General features: G+C 52.8%; 1 protein-coding gene across 1 annotated transcript; it reads left to right on the forward strand.

Annotated features, from left to right (window-relative positions):
- The first annotated feature begins 11,255 nt into the window (after positions 1 to 11,255).
- On the forward strand, positions 11,256 to 22,948 carry polr2g (RNA polymerase II subunit G). Its single transcript, XM_038787331.1, has 6 exons — positions 11,256 to 11,454; positions 13,821 to 13,930; positions 16,286 to 16,445; positions 17,908 to 17,958; positions 19,391 to 19,456; positions 22,838 to 22,948. Exons 1-6 carry the CDS (start codon positions 11,443 to 11,445, stop codon positions 22,946 to 22,948), a joined length of 510 nt encoding a protein of 169 aa, XP_038643259.1. The 5' UTR covers positions 11,256 to 11,442.
- Positions 22,949 to 23,500: the final 552 nt, after the last annotated feature.

Raw genomic sequence — 23,500 nt, forward strand, 5'->3', positions numbered from 1 at the left:
CACGGGAGGGAGAATTCAGAACGTCCAATTCACCCAACAAGCACGTCTTGTGGGAGGAACCCGGAGGAAACCCACGCTGACACGGGGGAGAACATGCAGACTCTGCACAGACAGCGACCCAATCCCGGTAATCGAACCCGGGGTCCCTGGCGCTGCGAAGCAGCAGTGCTAACCAGTGTACTACCGTGGAAAGCTGAACCTTTGATTTGTGCGATAGGAAATGGGACTGGGGTAATTTACGCTTGGCCCAGGACACGAGTCCGTGAGTTCTGGTGGAAGTTTGAACGAGGGGAGCATTGGGTCTGTCAGTGGTCCCTCTGTGGGCAATCAGCCTTCCAACACCTAGGCCCCTGAGATTTCTGGAACCTGCTACCAGAAGCAGGGCATTGTCAAACTTCTGCCATCCGGTATGGCCCCTGTAATTAATCATATCCAAAACCTCTAGGTGGCCATTCACATAAGAGGGATGGACGCCTTCCCCGTGGAGGTCGCAAAAAGTTGGAACTGCGGGATGTTTATCTTTTTGGATAAAGGTCCCGCAGGGTAATTTCCGCTGTACATAACAAGTTCAAGCAGCGAATGTCATCTCTATCACATGGAGTGGACACAAGAAGTACGACCCAACCGTTCCCGCCTAAATGTTTCACCCCACGGGAAAAAGGGCTACCAAACTAGTCCCCACCCTCATTCGCACCATTTCAACTTTCAGGCTTGATTCCGCTGGGAGACAGGAAAGGGTTTGCAAATTCTGAAATCTTTCAATTTGACAGCAAAAAAAATAAATCTCTCGTGTGGCCTTTCGGCGGGCCGGGAAAGCCTTGGGGCGTAACCCCACATGTCCCGTCCGAGGCGAGGGTTGCCATTGTGAGCCCGATAGGAAATTAGAATTTTTCTCCCGCCCCTGCTATTTTCTGCGCGCTGATGCGAGTTTTGCAAGCCCTCGAGAAACCAGCCTCTTTGGGGAGTTCTTGATGACTGGAAGAAGCCTGCAGAGACATTCTGATAGGCAGGAGGTAAACACTTTTGACAATTTGAGATATTGTTCAATGTTGTGATTTATCATTAGGGCTCTGTCCTGAAAAAACAGTTTTGTGTAAGTGTTGAGATGCATGAGAGAACTTTTACCGTTTCAAAAAATGCTCCAATGCATTTAAAACTAATAAAACCGCTGCTTGGTGTGTCTAGTGTAATAATCTTAAGTAATATAAATGCAGAGTCCTTTCAAAGTGAAAAGAAAAGCTTCAATAGTGTTCATAAGACATAGCAGAATTAGGCCATTCAGCCCATTGAGTGTGCTCCGCCGTTCAATCACGGCTGATATTTTTCTCATCCCCATTCTCCTGCCTTCTCCCCATAACCCCTGATCCCCTTATTGATCAAGAACCTATCCATCTCTGTCTTAAAGACACTTGTGGGACTTGGACTCCGCAGCCTTCTGCGGCAAAGGGTCCACAGATTCAACACCCTCTGGCTGAAGAAATTCCTCCTCATCTCTGTTTTAAAGGATTTCCCCTTCAGTCTGAGGCTGTGTCCTCGGGTTCTAATTTCTCCTACCAGTGGAAACATCCTCTCCGTGTTCACTCGATTAGTGTTCTGTAAGTTTCAATGAGATTCCCCCCTCATCCTTCTAAACTCCATTCACTTTGGGAATAAAAAGCAATTACCTGCTGCTGGACTGCTTTGATTGACAGGGCATCTGGAGTAGCTTAGAAAACCATTAGGTTTTCAGTTTCAATTGACTCCCCAGTATTTCCAGGTTTATTATTACAGATAAGTCCATTATGAACACTTGTCTGAGCTTCTAAAGCTTCAGAACCATTTACCTCAGCGGCTGTGCTCACAGTTGACTGTTTAAACAATTCTCTGTCTTTGATGTGGTATAAAAATGAGTGACCACTGGAGGATTTTCTTTGGCTTATATGAATGAGTTTTTTTAAAGGGCGAAGTGTGGTTGAATATCAGCTCGATCAGAACAGTGCAGAAGGAGGCCATTCGGCCCATCGAGATTGCACCGATCCTCTGAAAGAGCATCCTACTTAGGCCCACTCCCTCGTCCTATCCTTGTAACCCCATAACCCCACCTAACCTGCACATCTTTGGACACTAAGGGTCAATTTAGCACGGCCAATCCACCTAACCTGCACATCATTGGACACTAAGGGGCAATTTAGCATGGCCAATCCACCTAACCTGCACATCTTTGGACACTAAGGGACAATGTAGCACGGCCAATCCACCTAACCTGCACATCTTTGCACACTAAGGGACAATTTAGCACGGCCAATCCACCTAACCTGCACATCTTTGGACACTAAGGGGAAACTTATCACGGCCAATCCACCTAACCTGCACATCTTTGGACTATGGGTGGAAACTGGAACACCCGGCGGAAACCCACGCAGACAGTGGAAAAACATGCTAACTCTACACAGTCACCCGAGGCCGGAATTGAACCGGAGTCCCTGACGCTGTGAGGCAGCAGTGTGCCATCATGCTGTCCTCTGTTAAAATAATTGAGTTTTTTTTCATGTGTATTTCAAAGACATCTTGAGGTCTGCCCATTGTGAATACTGGGTGAATGGCGAAGGAGGATGCAGATGCAATATGAAAGGGATATTGAGGGAAGCACGGTGGCGCAGTGGGTTAGCCCTGCAGCCTCATGGCGCCAAGGTCCCAGGTTCGATCCTGGCTCTGGGTCACTGTCTGCGTTGAGTTTGCACATTCTCCCTGAGTTTGCGTGGGTTTTGCCCCCACAACCCAAAGATGTGCAGGGTAGGTGGATTGACCACACTAAATTGTCCTTTGATTCAAAAAAATTAATTGGGTATCTAAATTTTTTTTTAAAAGGGATATTGAAGGGGCATTGGAGACACAGGGAGTATGGGGGACATGAGAGGTGGGGGGCTAAGAGGGGGCATGGGGAGTATGATGGGGGGAGGGGGAGAATTTAGAACAATATTGGAAGCTGGGTTGCAGTCTCTGAGAATAAAAGTGGGCCTTCTAACCAGCTCGCCTCCGCACCTACACTTTTCCCGCCGCACTGCATCAATGTTTGCAAATCTTGAACCCCCCCCTCAAACCCCCCTGTATTAGGAATGGGGTTTGGACTGATGCATGGTTCAGAAGTCGCAAAAAGAAGTACGAAAATACAGGCCTTCAGGTGCACTGGAAGTAATAAACCTCGAAAGGAGTTTTATCCATTTGAGGGAGGACAAGACTACAGAGGCCCATTTCCACCACCTTCTCAAGGGCGGGTAGCGATGGGCAATGAATGCTGGCCCAGCCAGCAATGCCATGAATGAATAAAAAAAGTGGAGCGGAGCATTTTCTTGGAAGGGGCCAGCTGCCCTTTCATGACTTGCCAAATGACACTGCTTGACAAGTGATTCTGGACAGCACTGAGGGCCTTTGGGAAGGGCTCCTTGGCCAAATCAAATGGCCCTCATACACCGTCCACACAATGACCAAAAACGATCACTGAATAAGGAGCAAGGAACACTGGGATGGTTTTTCTTTTGATCTCATGGAAGCCAAATCAAGATCTGCTTCCTTAGCATGAATCTAAGATCTTCCCTGGTTTCCTTGGCTCAGAACCACATCCCCACCAGGAAACACGTTTACCCACTGACCCATCGAGGGAACTCAAAAGGTTGATAGTGAAGTTGGCAGGAGGGGGGCGGCACCATGGCTGGGCTCCCAAAGTGTACGCGACGCACGCGTTTTGGGACAGCAGGGTGCGATGACACCCGCAGAAATTCACCTTCAAACCAACCAACCGGTGGTACTGATGAATATAATTACTTTTATTATTACAGGCAGGAGGTCAACAAAGTAAGGGGCGGAACGGGTGGCACAGGGGGTCAGCGTTGCCGCCCCACGGCGCTGAGGATCCGGATTCAATCCCGGCCCCCGGGTCACTGTCCGTGTGGAGTTTGCACACTCCCCCCCCCCCCCCCCCCCCCGTGTCTGCGTGGGTCTCACCCCCACAACCCAAAAGGTTGTGCAGGGTTAGGCGGATTGGCCACGCTAAATTGCCCCTTGATTGGGGAAAAAAAAAAAGAATTGGGTGCTCTTAAGTTTTAAGAAAAAAGGTCATGAAAGTTAAGAGCCGGCAAAACCTCTGCATTTCACCATGTGTTGGCCATAACTTGGAACGACCCCGTTACAGGGAACTACACACAAGATTTCCATGCTAAATGTTCACGGAGGCTGATTCAAGGTTACATGACAAAAGAAAAACGATAGCGACCACAAGAGAGCACATCTAAAAGTAAGGCAGCAGTTCTATAGACGAGGGAGATTCTTTATGGCCACGTCTGCAGAGAGGAATCTCATCTGGTTGGCACATGCTCCTGCAATCTTCCAGTCATCACTGCATGCTCCAGCAACACAACACACTCGAAAGTTTTAGGCTAAATCAACAAGGCAGGTACTGGCTTCCCTTTCACACATGAGGTACCCATTTTCTCAACATGCTATACGAATGGGTTACAGAAATCTGAGTTCCCGTTGACTTAAAGGCCAGTGCAATTTACAGTAGAGGGACCACGTGGCCCCATTACATCATGTCAGTGGCATCTATTCACCGGAGCACTCCAGAATTAGTCCCACTCCGCTCTCCATGGCCTCTGTGTTAACTTATACAAGGCAGCTGGACAATTGTGCGCCGTTCCAGGTGCCACACTACAGGGAGGATGTGAATGCATTGGAGAGAGCGCAGAAGAGGTTTACAAGAATGGTGCCAGGGATGAGAAACTTCAGCTGTGAGGATAGATTGGGGAGGGTTGGGACTGTTCCCCTCGGAGTGAAAGCTATGAGGAGATTCGATCTGTTCAAAATCATGAGGGGGCTGGACAGAGTAGACAGGGAGAAACCCTTCCCGCTCGTAAAAAGGATCCAGAGGGATATAGATTTAAGATCATTTGCAAAAATTGATGTGATTAAAAAAACCTTTTCTCACAGTGAGTGGTTTGGATCTGGAATGCACTGTCTGGAGGTGTGGTGGAGGAAGCTTCAATCGAGGCTTTGAAGAGGGCATCAGATGAGTACTTGAATAGAAACAATTTGCAGGGGTAGGGGGGAAAGGCAGGAGAATGGCATTAAATCGTGTGGCACAATCGAACCAAAGGGAACCATGTCCCATAGCAAGCATGTTTAGACACGTGCGTCCTGACACTCACAGTACTGAGAAACACACTATCTAACGTGGCTCCGGTTAGATACGGGGCCTCAGGGTGGAACGCATGGCCAAGGCCACACTTAGCTCCGCTTCCTGCAATGAGGAGCCCCACTCGTCGGTCGCCATTTTAAAATGGTGTCCTGATCTCGCAAGCCCCCGACGTGACCCCTGAACCCTCCTCAAGCCCCAACTCAATGTCAGGGCGTCCCTGCCCCCCCCATACCCTGGCATGCCCCTTCCAGCTGGCATTGCCATGATGGTACAGTGGGGTCACACCAGGCCTCGAGGTTATAGATTGTGGTTAAGCACAATTTCTGCTGCTGCTGATGGCCCACAGCACCTCATGGATCCTCTGTCTTGAGTTGCCAGATCTTTTCAAAGTCTATCCCACTTAGCACGGTGGTAGTGCCGCACAGCGCAATGGCGAGTTATTTCGTGTGGAGGTGGGATTTTGTCTCCACAAGGTCTGTGGGCACCTGCGGCAGGGAGGTTGGTGAGGATTAGGCCACCTATGTTTTTCCCTCTTGTTGGTTCCCTCACCACCTGCCGCAGTCCCACTCTAGCAGCTATTGTCCTTTAGGGGCCGGCCAGCTTGGTTTGTGGTGGTGTTACTGAGACACTCTTGCTGATGGACATTGAAGTCCCCCCCACCCAGAGTGCATTCTGCACCCTCAGTGCTTCTCCCAAGTGTTGATTATATTACCGTTTATATTTAGTTTTTAAAATATTTCTATTCAAACAAGGCTATGGGCCAGTTGCTGGCAAATGGGATTAGATAGGCAGGCGGGGTGTTTTCCATGCACCTCGATGGGCCGAACGGCCTCTTCTACACTGTATTATTCTGTGAACAAAGTTTTCAACATTACAAAAGCAACCCCAACACAACACAACCCAGTTTTATACCAAAACTATCACCCCCACAAGGCTCCCACCCAACTTAGAAGACCCTAATAGACTGACCAACCCCCCCCCCCCCCCCACAACCCAACAGCTGACGGTAACCAACACCGTGTGAAAAGCAATGAGGCAATGAACAGCTGCCACCGTGAGTAAAATCCGCCCACGGAGCCCCTCATGGCATCCTTGATCTCCTCAAGATACAGAAACTCGGGGCAGCACGGTGGCACAGTGGTTAGCATTGCTGCCTACGGCGCTGAGGACCCGGGTTCGAATCCCGGCCCTGGGTCACTGTCCGTGTGGAGTTTGCACATTCTCCCCGTGCCTGCGTGGGTTTCACCCCCACAACCCAAAAGATGTGCAGGGTATGTGGATTGGCCACACTAAATTGCCCCTTAATTGGAAAAAATAATTGGGTACTCTAAATTTAAAAAAAAAGATACAGAAACTCCATCAGGCTCCCCCCGAACTAGGTCGGAGCCTTCACCCAGGCAAGACTTCGCCTCCGGGCTATTAGCGAAGCGAAGGCCGAGACTTCCGCCTTCGCCCCCCCCCCCGCCCGCAGCACGGGCAAGTCCAGCTCGCCAGAAATGGCCACCAGTGGACACGGCTCCAGCCGAATGGACATCCCCAGAAACCCCCCTGTGAGGCAACGTAACAAATGCCTTCTGAAGGTCCACACATTCTATATCCACAGCATCGACCCACGTGACCACTTCTTCAAATGCTCCCAATAAATGTATCCTAAGTTATCCCTCACATTTCAAACATTCTCTAATTCGATCTTGAACGATGAAGCCTAAGAATTTCCCCTCGACTAATACAGTATTAGACTAACTCGTCTATTGTTAATTGGCATAACCTTATCTTGGAACAAAGATTCATTTGTTACCTTCCAGTGCCCTGGCACAATTTGTAAATCTAAGGAGGACAGTGCTGGGATAATGACGCTCATGGATACCGAGGCTATGCGTGATAATTAAGGATATTCAACTGCTGTTGGCATCACCATCCTTGCCTGATATCCACATGCTTCCACGTTTCCAGCCGGTGACACGGAGAGTCCAGTCGGTTGTTGGTCCCGGTGAGGCGGCCTAACTCAGCAAAAAAATCCGAGCTCAGTCTTGGAGCCTCCCTGGTCTGCCTGGGGAAACTGCAATGTTTAAAAGAATTATATCTGACATGTTAAATTAGTCCCATTCGATGCAACATTGAACAGTGATGCGGCACGAGGTACGGAAACACAGTGCTTAACTCAATTACGAAGGCTGATTCAATTTGAAGCACGGGGTCAAGTGACTCTGACTCATCCATGTTGTTTCGAGATGATTCCACTGAAACACAGCATCCAAAAGGCGGAGGGAAGAGAGAGTCACGAGGCAGGTAGCTAATCCCCGTGACATCAGTGCGGGGTTTGCAACATTCCCCCCCCACCCCCACCATGTCTGCGTGGGTTTCCTCCGGGGGCTGCGGTTACCTCCCACGGTCCAAAGATGTGCGGGTGAGGTGGATTTGCTCTGCTAAATTTCCCCTTAGTGTCCAAAGATGTGCAGGTTAGGTTGTGGGGAGTGAGCTTGTGGTGGAGCGCTCTGTCAGGCTCAATGGGCCGAATGGCCTCCTTCTGCACTGAAGGGATGCTGCCGGGGGGAGGGGGGGGGGGGAGGGGGGGGGGGGGGGTGAAGAACTGTCTGGAGTTGAATGTAGGTTGGGGGTGCAATGGACGAATTTTGGTTGGGGTGTTAATTGGGAAAGGAAGCCAGGACTGTGGAGACGCAGTGTCACCGGGTGGGCCAAGCTCAGAGATCAGAAGTGTCTTGTGACTCCCTTCAGAGCCACTCGATATCCTTCAGTACTGCCAATACGACACTAAAGTGATGCATCGATTCTGGAAAAAAAACACTGACGCTGCTGAATTCTGTAAACAGTTAAAAGTCGTTTTTGTTTAAAAACAGGACTGCCATTCTGGAACATTTGGGCTTGCTTTAACCGCTGCTGCCTAGCTCACGGGTGTCTTGACAGTCTGCATTACAGAGTCAAATGGTTGGCAGCGGGCAGGGCATCCAGCCACACTTTGAAGGAAGTCCTCATCTGATTTGCCGACAGCTCTAACAGCCCATCCAGGCGCAGCGCTGCAGTGGACCGGAAGAGCCACTGCGTTTTGAGTTGCTGGACTGCTTGTTACCAGGGAGCGTGTATAGCCACGTGGGTGTAGCCGATGGCATTCTGCACATCTGGAAACCCAGAAATCCCAGCAAATTCCAGTGCTTTGACACCGGCAATGGGCCTTCTCCCATTCCCCTTGGCACCAAATCCAGCAAATGTAAGTGACCAAATCCCTTGACATGCACAAGCATTGGCAACTCTGGTATTTGCTCATCTGTAGATAACGCATCCAACGTCTATGTATCTGGGGTCTAGCTTGGCGCCTACAAATGACAGCTCCCTGAGGATCATCCTCTATGCCTGGAGGAGGACCTCCTGCCCCTTGGTCTTGGAGGTTCGACTCGTTCCTCTGGTGGGCCAGGCGCCTCCTTTACATTCTCCTCCTGATAAGCAATAATGCAGGTAGGGACAAATCCAGGCACCATCTCCCCGAGAGTCTCCATCACTGCAGTATCAAAGAGAAAGCCACAAAAATCAGCATTTGATTGTAAAAGGGCCACCTTTGGTCAAGGTATTGCCTGCAACTGCGGCCTCAAGGTCTCGCTGTGCATGCCGGAGAGCCCTGGCCTCTGAAATGATGCCCCCGTGCGGGGGCTCCGCTCCATCAGCAGCCCATCCACCACCTTAAACATTCACTCCTCCCACCACCAATGCATCAAGGCCGCTGTGTGCTATTTACAGGATGCACTGCTGAAACTCGTCTGGACTTCTTTGACAGGACCATCCAAACCCACAAGAAGGGCAGTGGGTTAACCGGGGAGGGGGTGGGGGCGCTGGTAACATCATTATCATTTCAATGTCCCTTTCTAAGCCCCACACCATCCTGATTTGGATGTTTGTCGCTGCTGGGTCATCCTAGAATTCCCTCCCTAACACCCTGGATGCACCCTCCAACTCATGGATGGCAGTGATTCTTACGGATTCCGTCTCATTAAAAGGTTGGTGAAATACTGGATTATCAAGAGCCTGCTCCACACGGTCTCCTGGACTGGTTTTGATTATCAGAGAGGAACTTTCCAGATCGTCTTCTGACCTCGAGTTATATTGGACTCAAACGTTCATTGTGTTTCGCTCGTCCACCCCACGAATTAGGGAGCACCACTCGACTTGCCCCGCCATCCGATAGGATCATGGCCGATCTGGTGGGACAAATTTGAATGCGGATTACAGGGTCAACGGCAGGGTTCTGATGAATGTGGAGGAACAGAGAGATCTTGGGGTTCATGTCCACAGATCTCTGAAGGTTGCCACTCAAGCGGATAGAGCTGTGAAGAAGGCCTATAGTGTGTTAGCGTTTTATTAACAGGGGGGCTTGAGTTTAAGAGCCGTGGGGTTATGCTGCAACTGTACAGGACCCTGGTGAGACCACATTTGGAGTATTGTGTGCAGTTCTGGTCACCTCATTATAGGAAGGATGTGGAAGCATTGGAAAGGGTGCAAAGGAGATTTACCAGGATGCTGCCTGGATTGGAGGGTAGGTCTTATGAGGAAAGGTTGGAGGAGCGAGGGCTTTTCTAATTGGAGTGAAGGAGGATGAGAGGCGACTTAATGGAGGTTTATAAGATGATGAGGGGGGTAGATAGAGTGGACGTTCAGAGACTATTTCCTCGGGTGGATGTAGCTGTTACAAGGGGGCATAACTTTCAGGTTCAGGGTGGGAGATATAGGAGGGATGTCCGAGGTAGGCTCTTTACTCAGAGAGTGGTTAGGGTGTGGAATGGACTGCCTGCTGTGATAGTGGAGTCGGACACTTCAGGAACTTTCAAGCGGTTATTGGATAGGCACAATGAGCACGCCAAAATGACAGGGAGTGGGATAACTTGATCTTGGTTTCGGACAAAGCTCGGCACAACATCGAGGGCCGAAGGGCCTGTTCTGTGCTGTACTGTTCTATAACTTCTGACTCCTTCGCCGGCCAAGGATCTTATCTCACTCGACAGGGGGAGACGGTAATTCCACCGAACGAGTAATTTCGGGGCCTCGCCCAATACCCTGAGGGACCCGAGTCCAAACCCCACATGAGCGGAACATAAATTCAATTCTTTTAAAAATCAGGAGGGGGGGGGGCAGCACGGTGGTGCAGTGGGTTAGCCCTGTTGCCTCACGGCGCCGAGGTCGCAGGTTCGAATCTCGGCCCTGGGTCACTGTCTGTGTGGAGTTTGCACATCCACCCCGTGTTTGCGTGGGTTTCGCCCCCACAAGATGTCCGGGCTAGGAGGATTGGCCACGCTAAATTGCCCCTTAATTGGAAAAAATGAATGGGGTACACTAAATTTATAAAAACAAAATTTAAAAAATCTTGAGGGGGCGGAATCGGGCTCGAATCCCGGCCCGGCGGCCGGCGGAATTTAAATTCGTCGAATGAGATCCGGAATGATGCAGCGGCCGGCTCATGGTCGGTTTGTCGTTCGATGAAGTCAGGCCGGCTTGCACGGCGGGCGGACGGAGGACTTCGCGGCTCAGGTGGCGGGCCGCTTGCGGGCCAAGGGAGCTTTTACAGCCACGCGTGTGCAGTCGACGTCGCTCTGCCCTCGTGGGGGGGGGGGATGTCGAATTCCCCGCTGATTCCGGCGTTCCTGCGACACCCGTCTTGCTCGATCGTGGCGTCGCCGGTGCTTTTGGGAGAGTAAGTGCGAGGTGTTGGGGGGGGGGGGCGAAATCCTCCGTCCTGGCCCCGGCCTGTGCGACGTCAACCCCGCTCGCGCCCCACACCGCCAACGTGGCCGACTCATAACCGCCCCATAACCAGCCTGATGGCATCAGACCACCACAGGTAAGCCAAGAGGGGGCTCTTTTATGCAGGGGGGGGGGAAAGAGAGGAGGGGGGGGGGAGAAGAGCTCTCCTCCCTGGCGGGCGTCGAACTTTTGGCTGAGGGAACAAAATGGCGGCCGCGGCCGTCAGGCGGACGGCCGTTGGCGGGGAGGGCGGGGCAGCCGCATCACGTGCTGGGAGGGGGCGGGGCGACGTGCGCGGGGGCGGGGCTGGAGGGGACGCGCGTGGGGCGGTATGCTGTCGCCCATCGGACGCGATGACGTCACCATCGGACGCCATGACGTCGCCCATCCGCCCCAGGCCTCTTGGGCGGCCCGACGTTTGGTTACCGGCTGGGCTCCCGCACTCGCGCTTTTCCCGGACGGCTGCACTGCTTCTGGTTACCCCGCCCCGACCGAACGGAGGAGACTGAGATCGCGTCGCCGCCGCCATGTTCTATCACGTAAGCTTTTGTTCGACGTTTTTAAAAGAAAGTCGTCTTTTGTTTTACGCGCGGCCGACCGCGAGGTGGGCGGTGACGTCGGCTGACTGACAGCTGTCCCGACCAATCCCGGCGCTGCTGGGCAGCCATGTCGTTTGATGGGCAGCCATCCCGACCAATCCGGGCAGCTGGTGGGCGGCGATGTCAGTTGACTGATAGGCATTTCAACCAATCAGGGCGGCGTTGGACGGTGGTGCGACCTGATTGGAAGCGGTCTCGTCCAATCTGGGCGGCGATAATACTTGATTGCAACTGGTCTCAGCCAAACCGTGTGGCGGTGATACTTGATTGGCACTGGTCTCGCCCAATCTGGGTGGCGGTGGGCGGTGATAATACTTGATTGGCAGGTATCTCGACCAATCCGGGTGATGTTGGGCTGTGATGCTACCTGATTGGCAGCGGTCTCGACCAATCCAGGCGGTGGTGGGCAGTGATAATACTTGATTGACACTGGTCTTGGCCAATCTGGGCGGTGATAATACTTGATTGGCAACTGTCTGGACCTATCCGGGTGGCCGTGGGCAGTGGTGTCAGTTGACTGGCAGCCGGCTCAACCTATCCAGGCGGAGGTTTCATCTGACGGGCAGCCGTCCCGACCTATCCGGGCGTTGGCTCCAGGATGGGGGCCTGAATGGCGGCCGTGGAACTTTTACGTCCAGCGTAGAGGTTTCAAAATTCCTGGTGATGGATCGTCGGCCTGAAACGTCAATCCGCCGCGTGCCGCTTTGGTGATTTACGCACGGCGACCCCTAAATCCCTCGGTGCTTTCTGCCATCTCCCTCCATTTAAATAATATTCAGCTTCTTTATTCTTCTTACCAAGGTGCACGATTTCACATTTTCCTGCATTATATTCCATCTGCCTTATCTAGACCCATCTCCCATTTGTTTTTTCATAGGATTTACAGTGCAGAAGGAGGCCATTCAGCCCATCGAGTCTGCACCGGCTTTTGGAAAGAGCACCCGACCCTATCCCCATAACCCAGTAACCCCACCCAACACTAAGGGCAATTTTGGACACTAAGGGCAATTTATCGCGGCCAATCCACCTAACCTGCACATCTTTGTGACTGTGGGAGGAAACCGGAGCGCTCGGAGGAAACCCACGCACACACGGGGAGGATGTGCAGACTCCGCACAGACAGTGACCCAAGCTGGAATCGAACCTGGGTCCCTGGAGCTGTGAAGCGATTGTGCTATCCACAATGCTACCGTGCTGTCCTAATAATAATAATCTTTATTAGTGTCACAAGTAGGCTTGCATTAACAGGGCAGCACAGTGGTTAGCACAGTTGCTTCACAGCTCCAGGGTCCCGGGTTCGATTCCTGGCTTGGGTCGCTGTCTATGCGGAGTCTGCACGCTCTCCCCGTGTCTGCGTGGGTTTCCTCCGGATGCTCCGGTTTCCTCCCACAGCCCAAAGATGTGCAGGTTAGGTGGATTGGCCGTGCTAAATTGCCCTTCGTGTCCAAAGATGTGCAGGTTAGGTGGATTAGCCGTGCTAAATTGTCCCTTAGTGTCCAAAGATGTGCAGGTTGGGTGGATTGGCCATGCTAAATTGCCCCTTAATGTCCAAAGATGTGCAGGTTAGGTTGATTGGCCGTGCTAAATTGCCCCTTTAATGTCCAAAGATGTGCAGGTTAGGTGGATTGGCCGTGCTAAATTGCCCTTGGCATTCAAAAAAGGTTAAGTTGGGTTGCGGGGTTAGGGTGGAGGTGTAAGCTTAAGTGGGGTGCACTTACAAGGGCTGGTGCAGACTCGATGGGCCGAATGGCCTCCTTCTGCACTGTAAGTTCTCTGATGTATGAACGGCGCAATGACGTTACTGTGAAAATCCCCTTGTCGCCTGTTCGGGTACACGGAGAATTCAGAATGTCCGATTCACCTAACAGCACGTCTTTCGGGACTTCGTGGGAGGAAACCGGAGGAAATATCAACCATGATTGAATGGAGGAGCAGACTCGATGGGCCGAGTGGCCTAATTCTGCTCTTATGACACGGGGAGAATGTGCAGACTCCGCACAGACAGTGACCCACGCCGGGAATCGAACCCGGGTCCCTGGCGCTGTGAAGCAACAGTGCTAACCATCGTGTGACTGTGCCGCCCCACGTAGCGCCACCTCCTTTTTGACCTGGCTCCGTCATCCCTTAGCCAATTAATCTCCCCTGTCCCCTACCCCCTCGCAGACCGTCTCCTCCACTACCCCAAGTATATTCACGACCGCAATCGATAGGCTTTGGGGAACTCGGAACGGTTGAATCCTGTGAAATTCCGGTCATGTGTACCCGTGACACTTTTAAATATTTGGGTGCCCCTCTCATCTTTTCAGATTTCTTTGGAGCACGAGATCCTGCTGCACCCTCGGTATTTTGGTCCGAATCTGCTCAACACCGTCAAGCAGAAGCTGTTCACTGAGGTCGAGGGAACCTGCACTGGGAAGTGAGTGACGTACGCAGTCATGAACCTCGAGTCTGTACGCTTCCGGTGTACAAAAATGTGCCGTCTTTTATCCGGTTGCGCTGTCCACAGCGATCACACCCCACACGCACCCTCGCCATTCTTGGAGCCTATTGCAGGCACGGCAGAAATCTATTGTCCATTTTGTTGCCCGAGCATCGGCTCTGGGTAGGACTCCCACCTCTGGCTGACTCAGGGCTGAGGAGGTGGAGATCTTTAAGATCCTGAAAGGTTTTTCGTGAGCGTGGATACCGAGAGATTGTCTCCTCTCTTGGGGAAGAGCACAGACTGGAGGGCTTCGAAATAGCACAGTCCCCAGCCCTATTTGGGGGTAGCATGGTGGTTAGCATAAATGCTTCACAGCTCCAGGGTCCCAGGTTCGATTCCCGGCTGGGTCACTGTCTGTGTGGAGTCTGCACGTCCTCCCCCTGTGTGCGTGGGTTTCCTCCGGGTGCTCCGGTTTCCTCCCACAGTCCAAAGATGTGCGGGTTAGGTGGATTGGCCATGATAAATTGCCCGTAGTGTCCTAATGAAAGTAAGGTTAAGGGGGTGTTGTTGGGTTACGGGTATAGGGTGGATACGTGGGTTTGAGTAGGGTGATCATGGCTCGGCACAACATTGAGGGCTGAAGGGCCTGTTCTGTGCTGTACTGTTCTATGCTCTATGTTCTATCCCCAGAGAGTGGGGAGAATGTGGAACTTGCGAACCGGTTCTCAAAATATATTCTTTCCGGATACAGGGCGGCAGAACTTTAGACTTCAAAAGAAAAAGATTTTACGGGAGTTTTTAAATTTAGTGTGCCCAATTATTCTTATTTTTTTTCCAATTGAGGGGCAATTTAGCGCGACCGATCCACCTACCCGGCACATCTTTGGGTTGTGGGGGGTGAAACCCACGGGGAGAATGTGCAAACTCCACACGGACAGTGACCCAGAGCCGGGATTCAAACCCTGGGTACTCAGCGCCGTAGGCAGTAGTGCTAACCACTGCGCCACGCGCCGCCCGCCGATTTTCGTGGGAGATGGGCGTCGCTGGACAAGCATTTGTAGTCCATCCCCTCGGACTGAGTGTCCCGCTCGGCCCATTTCAGCGGGGGGGGGGATTAAAAGTCGACCACATTGCTGTGTGTGTGTGTGTTGGGGGGGGATTTGGAGTTACGTGTAGGCCAGACCGGGGTACGGACGGCAGATTTCCCCCTTTGCCAAAAGGGGACATGAGTGAACAAGATGTTTTTTTTTTTTACACGACAATCGATGATAGTTTCTCGGTCACCATGAATGAACCTGGCTTAATCATTCCAGATTTTATTAATTGAATTTAAATTCCAACGCCCGAATAGTGGTGGGATTTGAACCTATGTCCCCACAACATTAGCTTGGGCCTCTGGATTACTCCTCCTTCATCTTTGACAGTGCCTGCGGGTCGAGGATGGCGGGGGCGGGGGGGGGGGGGGGGGGGGGGGGAGTATAACCAATCCTGGAGCGGCAGTCTGCCACAGATGGGGATTGAAGTGGCGGGTGGGTGAGACGCTCTGGATTCTGCGCGTTCTTTCCGCTGCCTGCGCTTGGCCGCCACATGCTCCACCCGGTGCCGCTCGAGGCGGCTGGCGCCCTCGCAGAATTCCTACAGGCCACTTGGCCCGTCGGGTCTGCACCGGCCCTCCGAAAGAGCACCCGGCCTGGGCCTACCCCCGCCCTATCCCCGTTACCCCGCCTAACCGGCACATCTTTGGACTGCGGGAGGAAACCGGAGCGCCCGGAGGAAACCCACTCAGACACGGGGGGAGAACGTGCAGACTCCGCCCGCACAGACAGTCACCCGAGGCCGGAATCGAACCCGGGTCCCTGGCGCCGTGAGGCAGCAGTGCTAACCACTGCGCGGATTACTCTAATCCACATTGTGCGTTCTGGGGCAAGCGATTTCCTCCGTATCAGTGGGGATGTTGTGTTTATTTACGGGGGCTTTTAGAGTGACCTTGTAGAGTTTTCTCTGCCCCCCCCCTCCCCCGTTGCAGATTTGTCGGGCGTGACCGGTGCCTCGATACTTTGGTTGGTTGGGGGGGGGGGGGCAAAGCCTGATCCGCAACCTCCGTCGGCCATCTTGAAACCATTTCCGGCCACCTTTTTTTGGGTTGGGGCGGCACTTAAATCGATTTGCTGGCCGCCAAGCATCGAGGCAGACCCGCGCATTTTATCCCGAAAACGCCGGGGAGCTCCATACTCTGACCCGGTGCACCCCCCACCCCACTGCCCTGTGTCTCATACGGGCCTGTGTGCTGCTCTGGAGTGTCTGCCGCTGTAAACTGCAGCCTTGCTGTTCAATGTGGTCTCTCCACAGGTACGGGTTTGTCATCGCTGTCACCACCATAGACAACATCGGAGCCGGGGTGATCCAGCCAGGCCGGGGATTTGTACTCTACCCCGTCAAGTACAAGGCCATAGTCTTCCGGCCCTTCAAAGGGGAGGTGGTCGACGCTGTGGTCACTCAGGTCAACAAGGTAACTGGACGTCCGGGGAGACTCACTCCCCAGAATCCCAGCGTGGAGTCAGATCAAGCCTTTCAGTGAAGCTTTTTCTCCCTCTTCTGTTTGCTCTTACACTTCTGGAAAGCTAAATGACCGGATGGGGGAGGGGGGGGGGAGGATGGGGAGGGGGGGGGGGGGGGGGGGGGGGGGGGGGGGAGGATGGGGAGGGGGGGGGGGGATGGGGGGGGGGGATGGGGGAGGTGAATTATCCGGGGGGCGGTTAATTGGCTGGGGGGGAGGAGTGGGTTAATTGGTCGGTGGTGGAGGTTAATGGGGGGAAATAATGGGGTGGGGGGTGGGGGAGAGGATAATTGACCCGGGAGGGCGAGGTTAATTGACCGGGGGAGGGGGTTAATTGATTGGCCGGAGGGGCAGGAGGAGGTTGATTAATGGCTGGAGTGGGAGGACGTATTTGGCCAAGTCACTTTGGCGGTCTTTTCTTGCCCTCGAGTTGGCACGGGGCCTTTTTTTTTGCGGTTTCACCGTTAAAATCTGAGCTCGGCGTTGCCGGCAATTCTGCCCCTCGGTCAGAAAGTGGCGGGTTCCAACCCCACGCCAGGGACCAAGCTCAGCAGCATCCTCTGCAGTGCCGAGGAGCTGCTGCATTGCCGGAGGAGCTGTCCTTGAGCGGTCCCATCCTGATCCTGGGTCATCCTGAGGCTGTGGCTTACACCCCGGTGGCGATGCCGACCGCCACTCCAGCGGAGGCCACGACATCGGCCTTCCTCCTCTCCGTGAGCTCCGGCTTCTCTGAAACCCCAAATATCGCCCCACCAAAGGGTCCGGGTCCACTCCCTCCTCCACTATCCTGGCTAAGACCGCGAACACTCCCGCCCAGAATCTTCCCAATTTTTCACAACCACAAAACATGTGCGCGTTATTCGCTGGCCCCCCCGCCCACACCTCTCACACTCATCTGCTACCCCCTGAAAGAATCCACTCATTCTCACCCGGGTCATATGCACCCTGCGCACCACCTTAAACTGTATCCGGCTCATCCTCGCACAAGAGGAGGTTCCCTTTACCCTTCGCAGTGCCTCACTCCATACTCATACTCCCCAATTGATCTCCCCTCCCGACTCCCCATTTCTCCCTGATCGTCCCCATCTGCTCACCTCCTTGCTCCCCCATCCACTTGTGTATATCCCCAATTCTTCCCTTCCCCTTCCACGTTTACAGAGGGAATAATCCTTCTTTCTAAATACAGTTATTCCTTTGTCGGTCCTGGCAGAATCTTTCAGAGATTCAGTTGAATGAACTGTGGAGTGTCCACCGTCGAGCAGTGGAAGGATTACTCACTAACCGTATCGAGCCCTGGTTAGCTGACATCCTCCGACAGCAGGTCCCTCGCTCTGTAACTGTCTCTTTATTCAGCAACTCGGTCGCTGTCCAGGGTTCCTGTCAGTCTGACTGGGTTCTTATTCTCGTACCACAGGTCGGACTTTTCACAGAAATCGGGCCCATGTCCTGCTTCATCTCCAGACACGTGAGTTTTTTTTTCATAGAATTTACAGTGCAGAAGGAGGCCATTCGGCCCATCGAGTCTGCACCGGCTCTTGGAAAGAGCGCCCTACCCAAGGTCAACACCTCCACCCTATCCCCGTAACCCAGTAACCCCACCCATCACTAAGGGCAATTTTGGACACTAAGGGCAATTTATCACGGCCAACCCACCCTAACCCGCACATCTTTGGACTGTGGGAGGAAACCGGAGCACCCGGAGGAAACCCACGCACACACGGGGAGGATGTGCAGACTCCACACAGACAGTGGCCCAAGCCGGGAATCGAACCTGGGACCCTGGAGCTGTGAAGCGATTGTGCTATCCACCATGCTACCGTGCTGCCCAATTTGACAATTTGAAAGGATCGTTCCTCTTATCCAGCGATGGCTGATGCAGAAATCCAGAGAGCCGGGATTAGAATCCCTTCTTCGCAGTTTGACAATGCAAATTCAGTTCATTTTCTTAGGGCGGGGGGAACCCTGAAACATTAAAAAGTTGGTTGGGAGAGAGGGGATACTTAATGTAAGGCTGTCTAATTGTCCTCAAACTGTTCACTGAGTCCTTCGCTCAAGGAAAGAAATCCCCCCCCCCCCTGTGTGACCGCGGTTCCCCGCATGTTACCCACTCTTTAACTACCCTCCAAAGTGGTCTCTGGTGTAGCAAAACCCCTTCAAGCGGTAGGTGGATTGGCCGTAATCAATTTCCCCTTGGTGTCCAAAATGTTAGGTTAGGTGGGGGGTAACGGGGATAGGACGGGGGCCTGACCCTCGGCTGGGTGCCCTTTCAGAGGGTAGATGGACCGTATGGCCGCCTTCTGCACTGTAGTGATTCTATTCTAAATGCTGAGCTCTCCAGCAATGCCTGCATCTTTGGGAGTTCATTTATTTTCAGAGGCAGCGGCCACTGGTCGGCAGCAATGTTGACTGAGGGACGATTGTCAGGGAGGGTGGGCGATATTTAAACATCAGTAGAGAGTGCATAGTCTTCCCCCGCAGGGTCGGGTGACCGTTTGAGTTCGGCTCGGAGCTCCTGGGATCGACTGGCTGTAAGTTCTTGACACGTGCACCTCGATAATAACGGCAGGAAGATACTGGGGTGGGCAGGAGTCACTGCAGACATGCGGGCATGAGCCCCCTTCCCTCGCTCATGTCTGCCAGGGAAAGGGTAGGTTTGTTGGGGACATCCGCTACGAAAATCCCATGTGGCCCTGTGCCAGACGGGCGTTGTGACGGCGTCCGCAGTCTGATAGCCCGCTGGGGCCTCACGACGAAGCTGAAGCTTGCAGGCGGCTGCTCGCTCCTGCGGACTGCGATTCCTCGCGGGTCGGGCCACTGGGGGGGGGGGGGGGGGGGGGGAAAGAGTACAATTGCCGCGTCTGCCGCTAAATCTGTCGCCCTCTTCTCTCTCCTTACAGTCAATTCCGTCAGAAATGGAGTTTGATCCCAATTCAAACCCTCCCTGTTACAAGACCAGCGATGAGGTACGTTTGCGCCGGATGAGTTGTGCTTCCCGTTGAGAAATGGCTGCCCAGCCAGCTTGTGAACCGTGAATCTGGATGGGAACTGGTTTGGTTACAGAATGCAACATTACCTCCGTCTGCCCTCTGTGCGCTAACCCAGTCTCTCAGCTCGTTCGCTCCCGTACGCTTTTGAGCAACCAAGTAATTATCCTCCCCTTCTGCACCGGATGGCCAATATAAACTAATCAACCAATTAGCGCCCTCTTCATTCTCTTTTAACGATCTTCAACAATATCAATAAATTGACACAAAATTGAGAAGGGGTAAGGCACTGGAACAAAAAAACGTCAAAAGGAAACTTAACTAACTAATCCAGAATATCATTTCCAGGAGATCATTGATGATGCGGGCCATTCCCCGCGGTGCCCACCGGTCACGAAAGGCAGTCCCCTCTTTATAGGTGCTCAAGATACTTAACCAATCAACAAGGTGTGGAGATGCCGGCGTTGGACTGGGGTGAGCACAGTAAGAAGTCTTACAACGCCAGGTTAAAGTCCAACAGGCTTGTTTCAAACACGAGCTTTCGGAGCGCAGCTCCTTGCTCAGGTGAATCAACAAGGTGGCATGGTAGGGCGGCAGGGTGGCGCAGTGGGTTAGCCCCTGCTGCCTCACGGCGCCGAGGTCCCGGGTTCGATCCCGGCTCTGGGTCACTGTCCGTGTGGAGTTTGCACATTCTCCCCGTGTCTGCATGGGTCTCACCCCCACAACCCAAAGATGTGCAGGGTAGGTGGATTGGCCACGCTAAATTGCCCTTTAATTGGAAAAAAGAAATTAATTGGGTACACTAAATTTAAAAACAAAAATATGTGATTGCAGGTTGAAGTTTATTCCCCCTCCCCCGCCCAAAGTCCATTAGAGACCCTGCAGGAGGCCTCCAGCAAGGAAAGGGAGAAATTATCCTGGGTTCCCACCTCCTCGGTGACCAGTCACCCGATTCGCCACTAAACAAGTCCATGCGGACGTTAGGCGAGTGAGAACAAATTGCCCAGTCGTCGTGCAACAATTATTAAATACTATTTATTGAAGAAAAGACAAATATACGCAAACAAGACAAATCCACTCTCACACGGTTAGGATGTATGAATTACTAAACGCACCGTTTCTATTGAATGTATCCCTTGTTACCAAACATATCGAGGTTACCTGAACGCTTCCCTGTTCCCTGAAACTCCCGTTACAGGGATGGTACTCAAATCTGGGAACCGGCGTTTTCCTGGTCCGGGGGAGATATTTTAAAACTACTGTGACGAAGGTTTTCTGCACTGCCTCGACTCCAAGGCCTGTTTGGTGGCTGGAAACTGGCCTGTCCGCTGTCCGAGGCTGCGAGGTGGTCACTGTTTCTCCTGGATCCTCGGGTTTATGCCTTTGTTGTGCTTTGATTATGCCTTCTGTGTTGTCGGCCGTCTGCCCTTTCTCTCTCCCCCCCCCCCCCCCCCCCCAACTCACCCGACGATATATTAACATATGTATACCTCCGGGACCTTGCCAGTCATCTATAACCTGTTCCTCCTCCAGAAACCATTCACACTTGATAATGATCTGAGCTGCTGTACTAAACCCTAGAGAGGCGCAGACCAATTGAGGCCCCTTTGAAGACTCTCTACTGCGGTCTTGTGGCCTGCCACCCTGATGTGGGGACTCCTGGTAGATCCCAGGCTCCCGTGGTGGGTTCAGAGCATGTAACATCTTATCCACAGTTAGCTCATCATCCGAGGGGGGAGCGAGAATCCTCGTCCCTGTCTTTAATTCTAAATTCGACTATTCCAACCCTCTCCCGGCTGCTTGCCCATATTCTACACTCCGTAAACTGGAGGTCATCATTCGCAGCACGTCCTGCTCCGTGTTCACTGATCTACTTGCCTCCCAGTCAAGCAACATCATGATTTTAAAATTCACATCCATGCCTTCAAATCTTTCCGTAGGCTTCCCAGTCCCTACAACCCTCCCTATCTGTGTATTCACCTCCAGCCTCGACAACCCTCCCTATCTCTGTAATCTCCTCCAGCCCTCCCTATCTCTGTAACCTCCTCCAGCCCCTAGAACCCTCCCTATCTCTGTAACCTCCTCCAGCCCCTAAAACCCTCCCTATCTGTGTATTCACCTCCAACCTCGACAACCCTCTCTATCTCTGTAACCTCCTCCAGTCCCTACAACCCTCCCTATCTCTGTAACCTCGTCCAGTCCCTACAACCCTCCCTATCTCTGTAACCTCCTCCCTATCTATGTAACCTCCTCCAGCCCCATAACCCTCCCTATCTCTGTAATCTCCTCCAGCCCTCCATATCTCTGTAACCTCCTCCAGCCCCTACAACCCTCCCTATCTCTGTAACCTCCTCCAGCCCCTACAACCCTCCCTATCTCTGTAACCTCCTCCAGTCCCTACAACCCTCCCTATCCCTGTAACCTCCTCCAGCCCCTACAACCCTCCCTATCTCTGTAACCTTCTCCAGCCCCGACAACCCTCCCTATCTCTGTAACCTCCTCCAGTCCCAACAACCCTCCCTATTTCTGTAACCTCCTCCAGCCCCGACAATCCTCCCTATCTCTAACCTCCTCCAGCCCCGACAACCCTCCCATCTCTGTAACCTCCACCAGCCCCTACATCACTCCCTATCTCTGTAACCTCCTCCAGCCCCGACAACCTTCCCTATCTCTGTAACCTCCTCCAGCCCCTACACCCCCTCCCTATCTCTGTAACCTCCTCCAACCCACCCTGTCTCTGTAACCTCCTCCAGTCCCTACATCCCTCCCTATCTCTGTAACCTCCTCCAGCCCCTACAACCCTCCCTATCTCTGTAACCTCCTCCAGGCCCCTACAACCCTCCCTATCTCTGTAACCTCCTCCCGCCCTACAACCCTCCCTATCTCTGTAACCTCCTCCAGCCCCTACACCCCTCCCTATCTCTGTAACCTCCTCCAGGCCCCTACAACCCTCCCTATCTCTGTAACCTCCTCCCGCCCTACAACCCTCCCTATCTCTGTAATCTCCAGTCTCCCACAACCCTCCGGGAACTCTGCATTCCCTCCAATTCCGGCCTCCTGTGCATCTCCAGTTATAATTAAGCCACCATTGACAGCCGTGCCTTCAGCTGACTAGGCGCCCAGTCCCTGGAAATCTCTTCCCAAACCTCTCCATCCTGCTCCGATATTTTAGGACGCTCCTTAAAAACCCGACTCTTGTGGCCCAGCGTGTGGCTATGTGACCTGATGTCTCCTACTGTGCCTCGGTGCCGTGCCCTGTGGGTCACCTCATTGTGTTCGAAGCGCTGCCGGTGTTCGGCACAGCTGCCAAACCCTGACCGTAACCGTGGGTCTTCCCAACTCCTGTGGTTCTGTCTCCAGGACATTGTTATCCAACAAGACGATGAAATTCGACTGAAGGTCGTAGGGACCAGGGTGGATAAAAACGACATTGTGAGTACACAGCCCGATGTTTCGCGAATTATTGTATAATGGCTGCCCGCGTACCCGGTGACGAGAGCCTGGACTGCGTATCGAGCAGCCGCCGGGGGGTCATTGAGGGATATTCCCGGAGTATTTTATTCCTGGTCAGCCCCGAGGGGGTTTGGAAATTATTTTCATTCCATCAATGACTCTATCGATGCACCGAGATGCCCGTGTGCGTGCACACCGACACACACACAACATGCATGCACACACAACACATAGACAACGCACGCACACACAACACATAGACAATGCACACACAAGACATAGACAACGCACGCACACACAACACATAGACAACGCACGCACACACAACACATAGACAAACGCACGCACACACAACACATAGACAACGCACGCACACACAACACATAGACAATGCACACACAAGACATAGACAACGCACGCACACACAACACATAGACAACGCGCGCGCACACAACACATAGACAAACGGATGCACACACAACACATAGACAACGCACACACAAGACATAGACAACGCACGCACACACAACACATAGACAACATGCACGCACACACAACACATAGACAACG

Source organism: Scyliorhinus canicula, chromosome 31 (genome assembly GCF_902713615.1).
Source record: "Scyliorhinus canicula chromosome 31, sScyCan1.1, whole genome shotgun sequence".
Taxonomy (NCBI): Eukaryota; Metazoa; Chordata; class Chondrichthyes; order Carcharhiniformes; family Scyliorhinidae; genus Scyliorhinus; species Scyliorhinus canicula.

What these genes read in the sequence shown, in the direction of transcription:
- polr2g (XM_038787331.1), top strand. An exon ending in TGGTCACTCAGGTCAACAAG is followed by an intron (nt 16,446 to 17,907) that starts GTAACTGGACGT and finishes CTCGTACCACAG; the next exon opens with GTCGGACTTTTCACAGAAAT. An exon ending in CCTGCTTCATCTCCAGACAC is followed by an intron (nt 17,959 to 19,390) that starts GTGAGTTTTTTT and finishes CTCTCCTTACAG; the next exon opens with TCAATTCCGTCAGAAATGGA.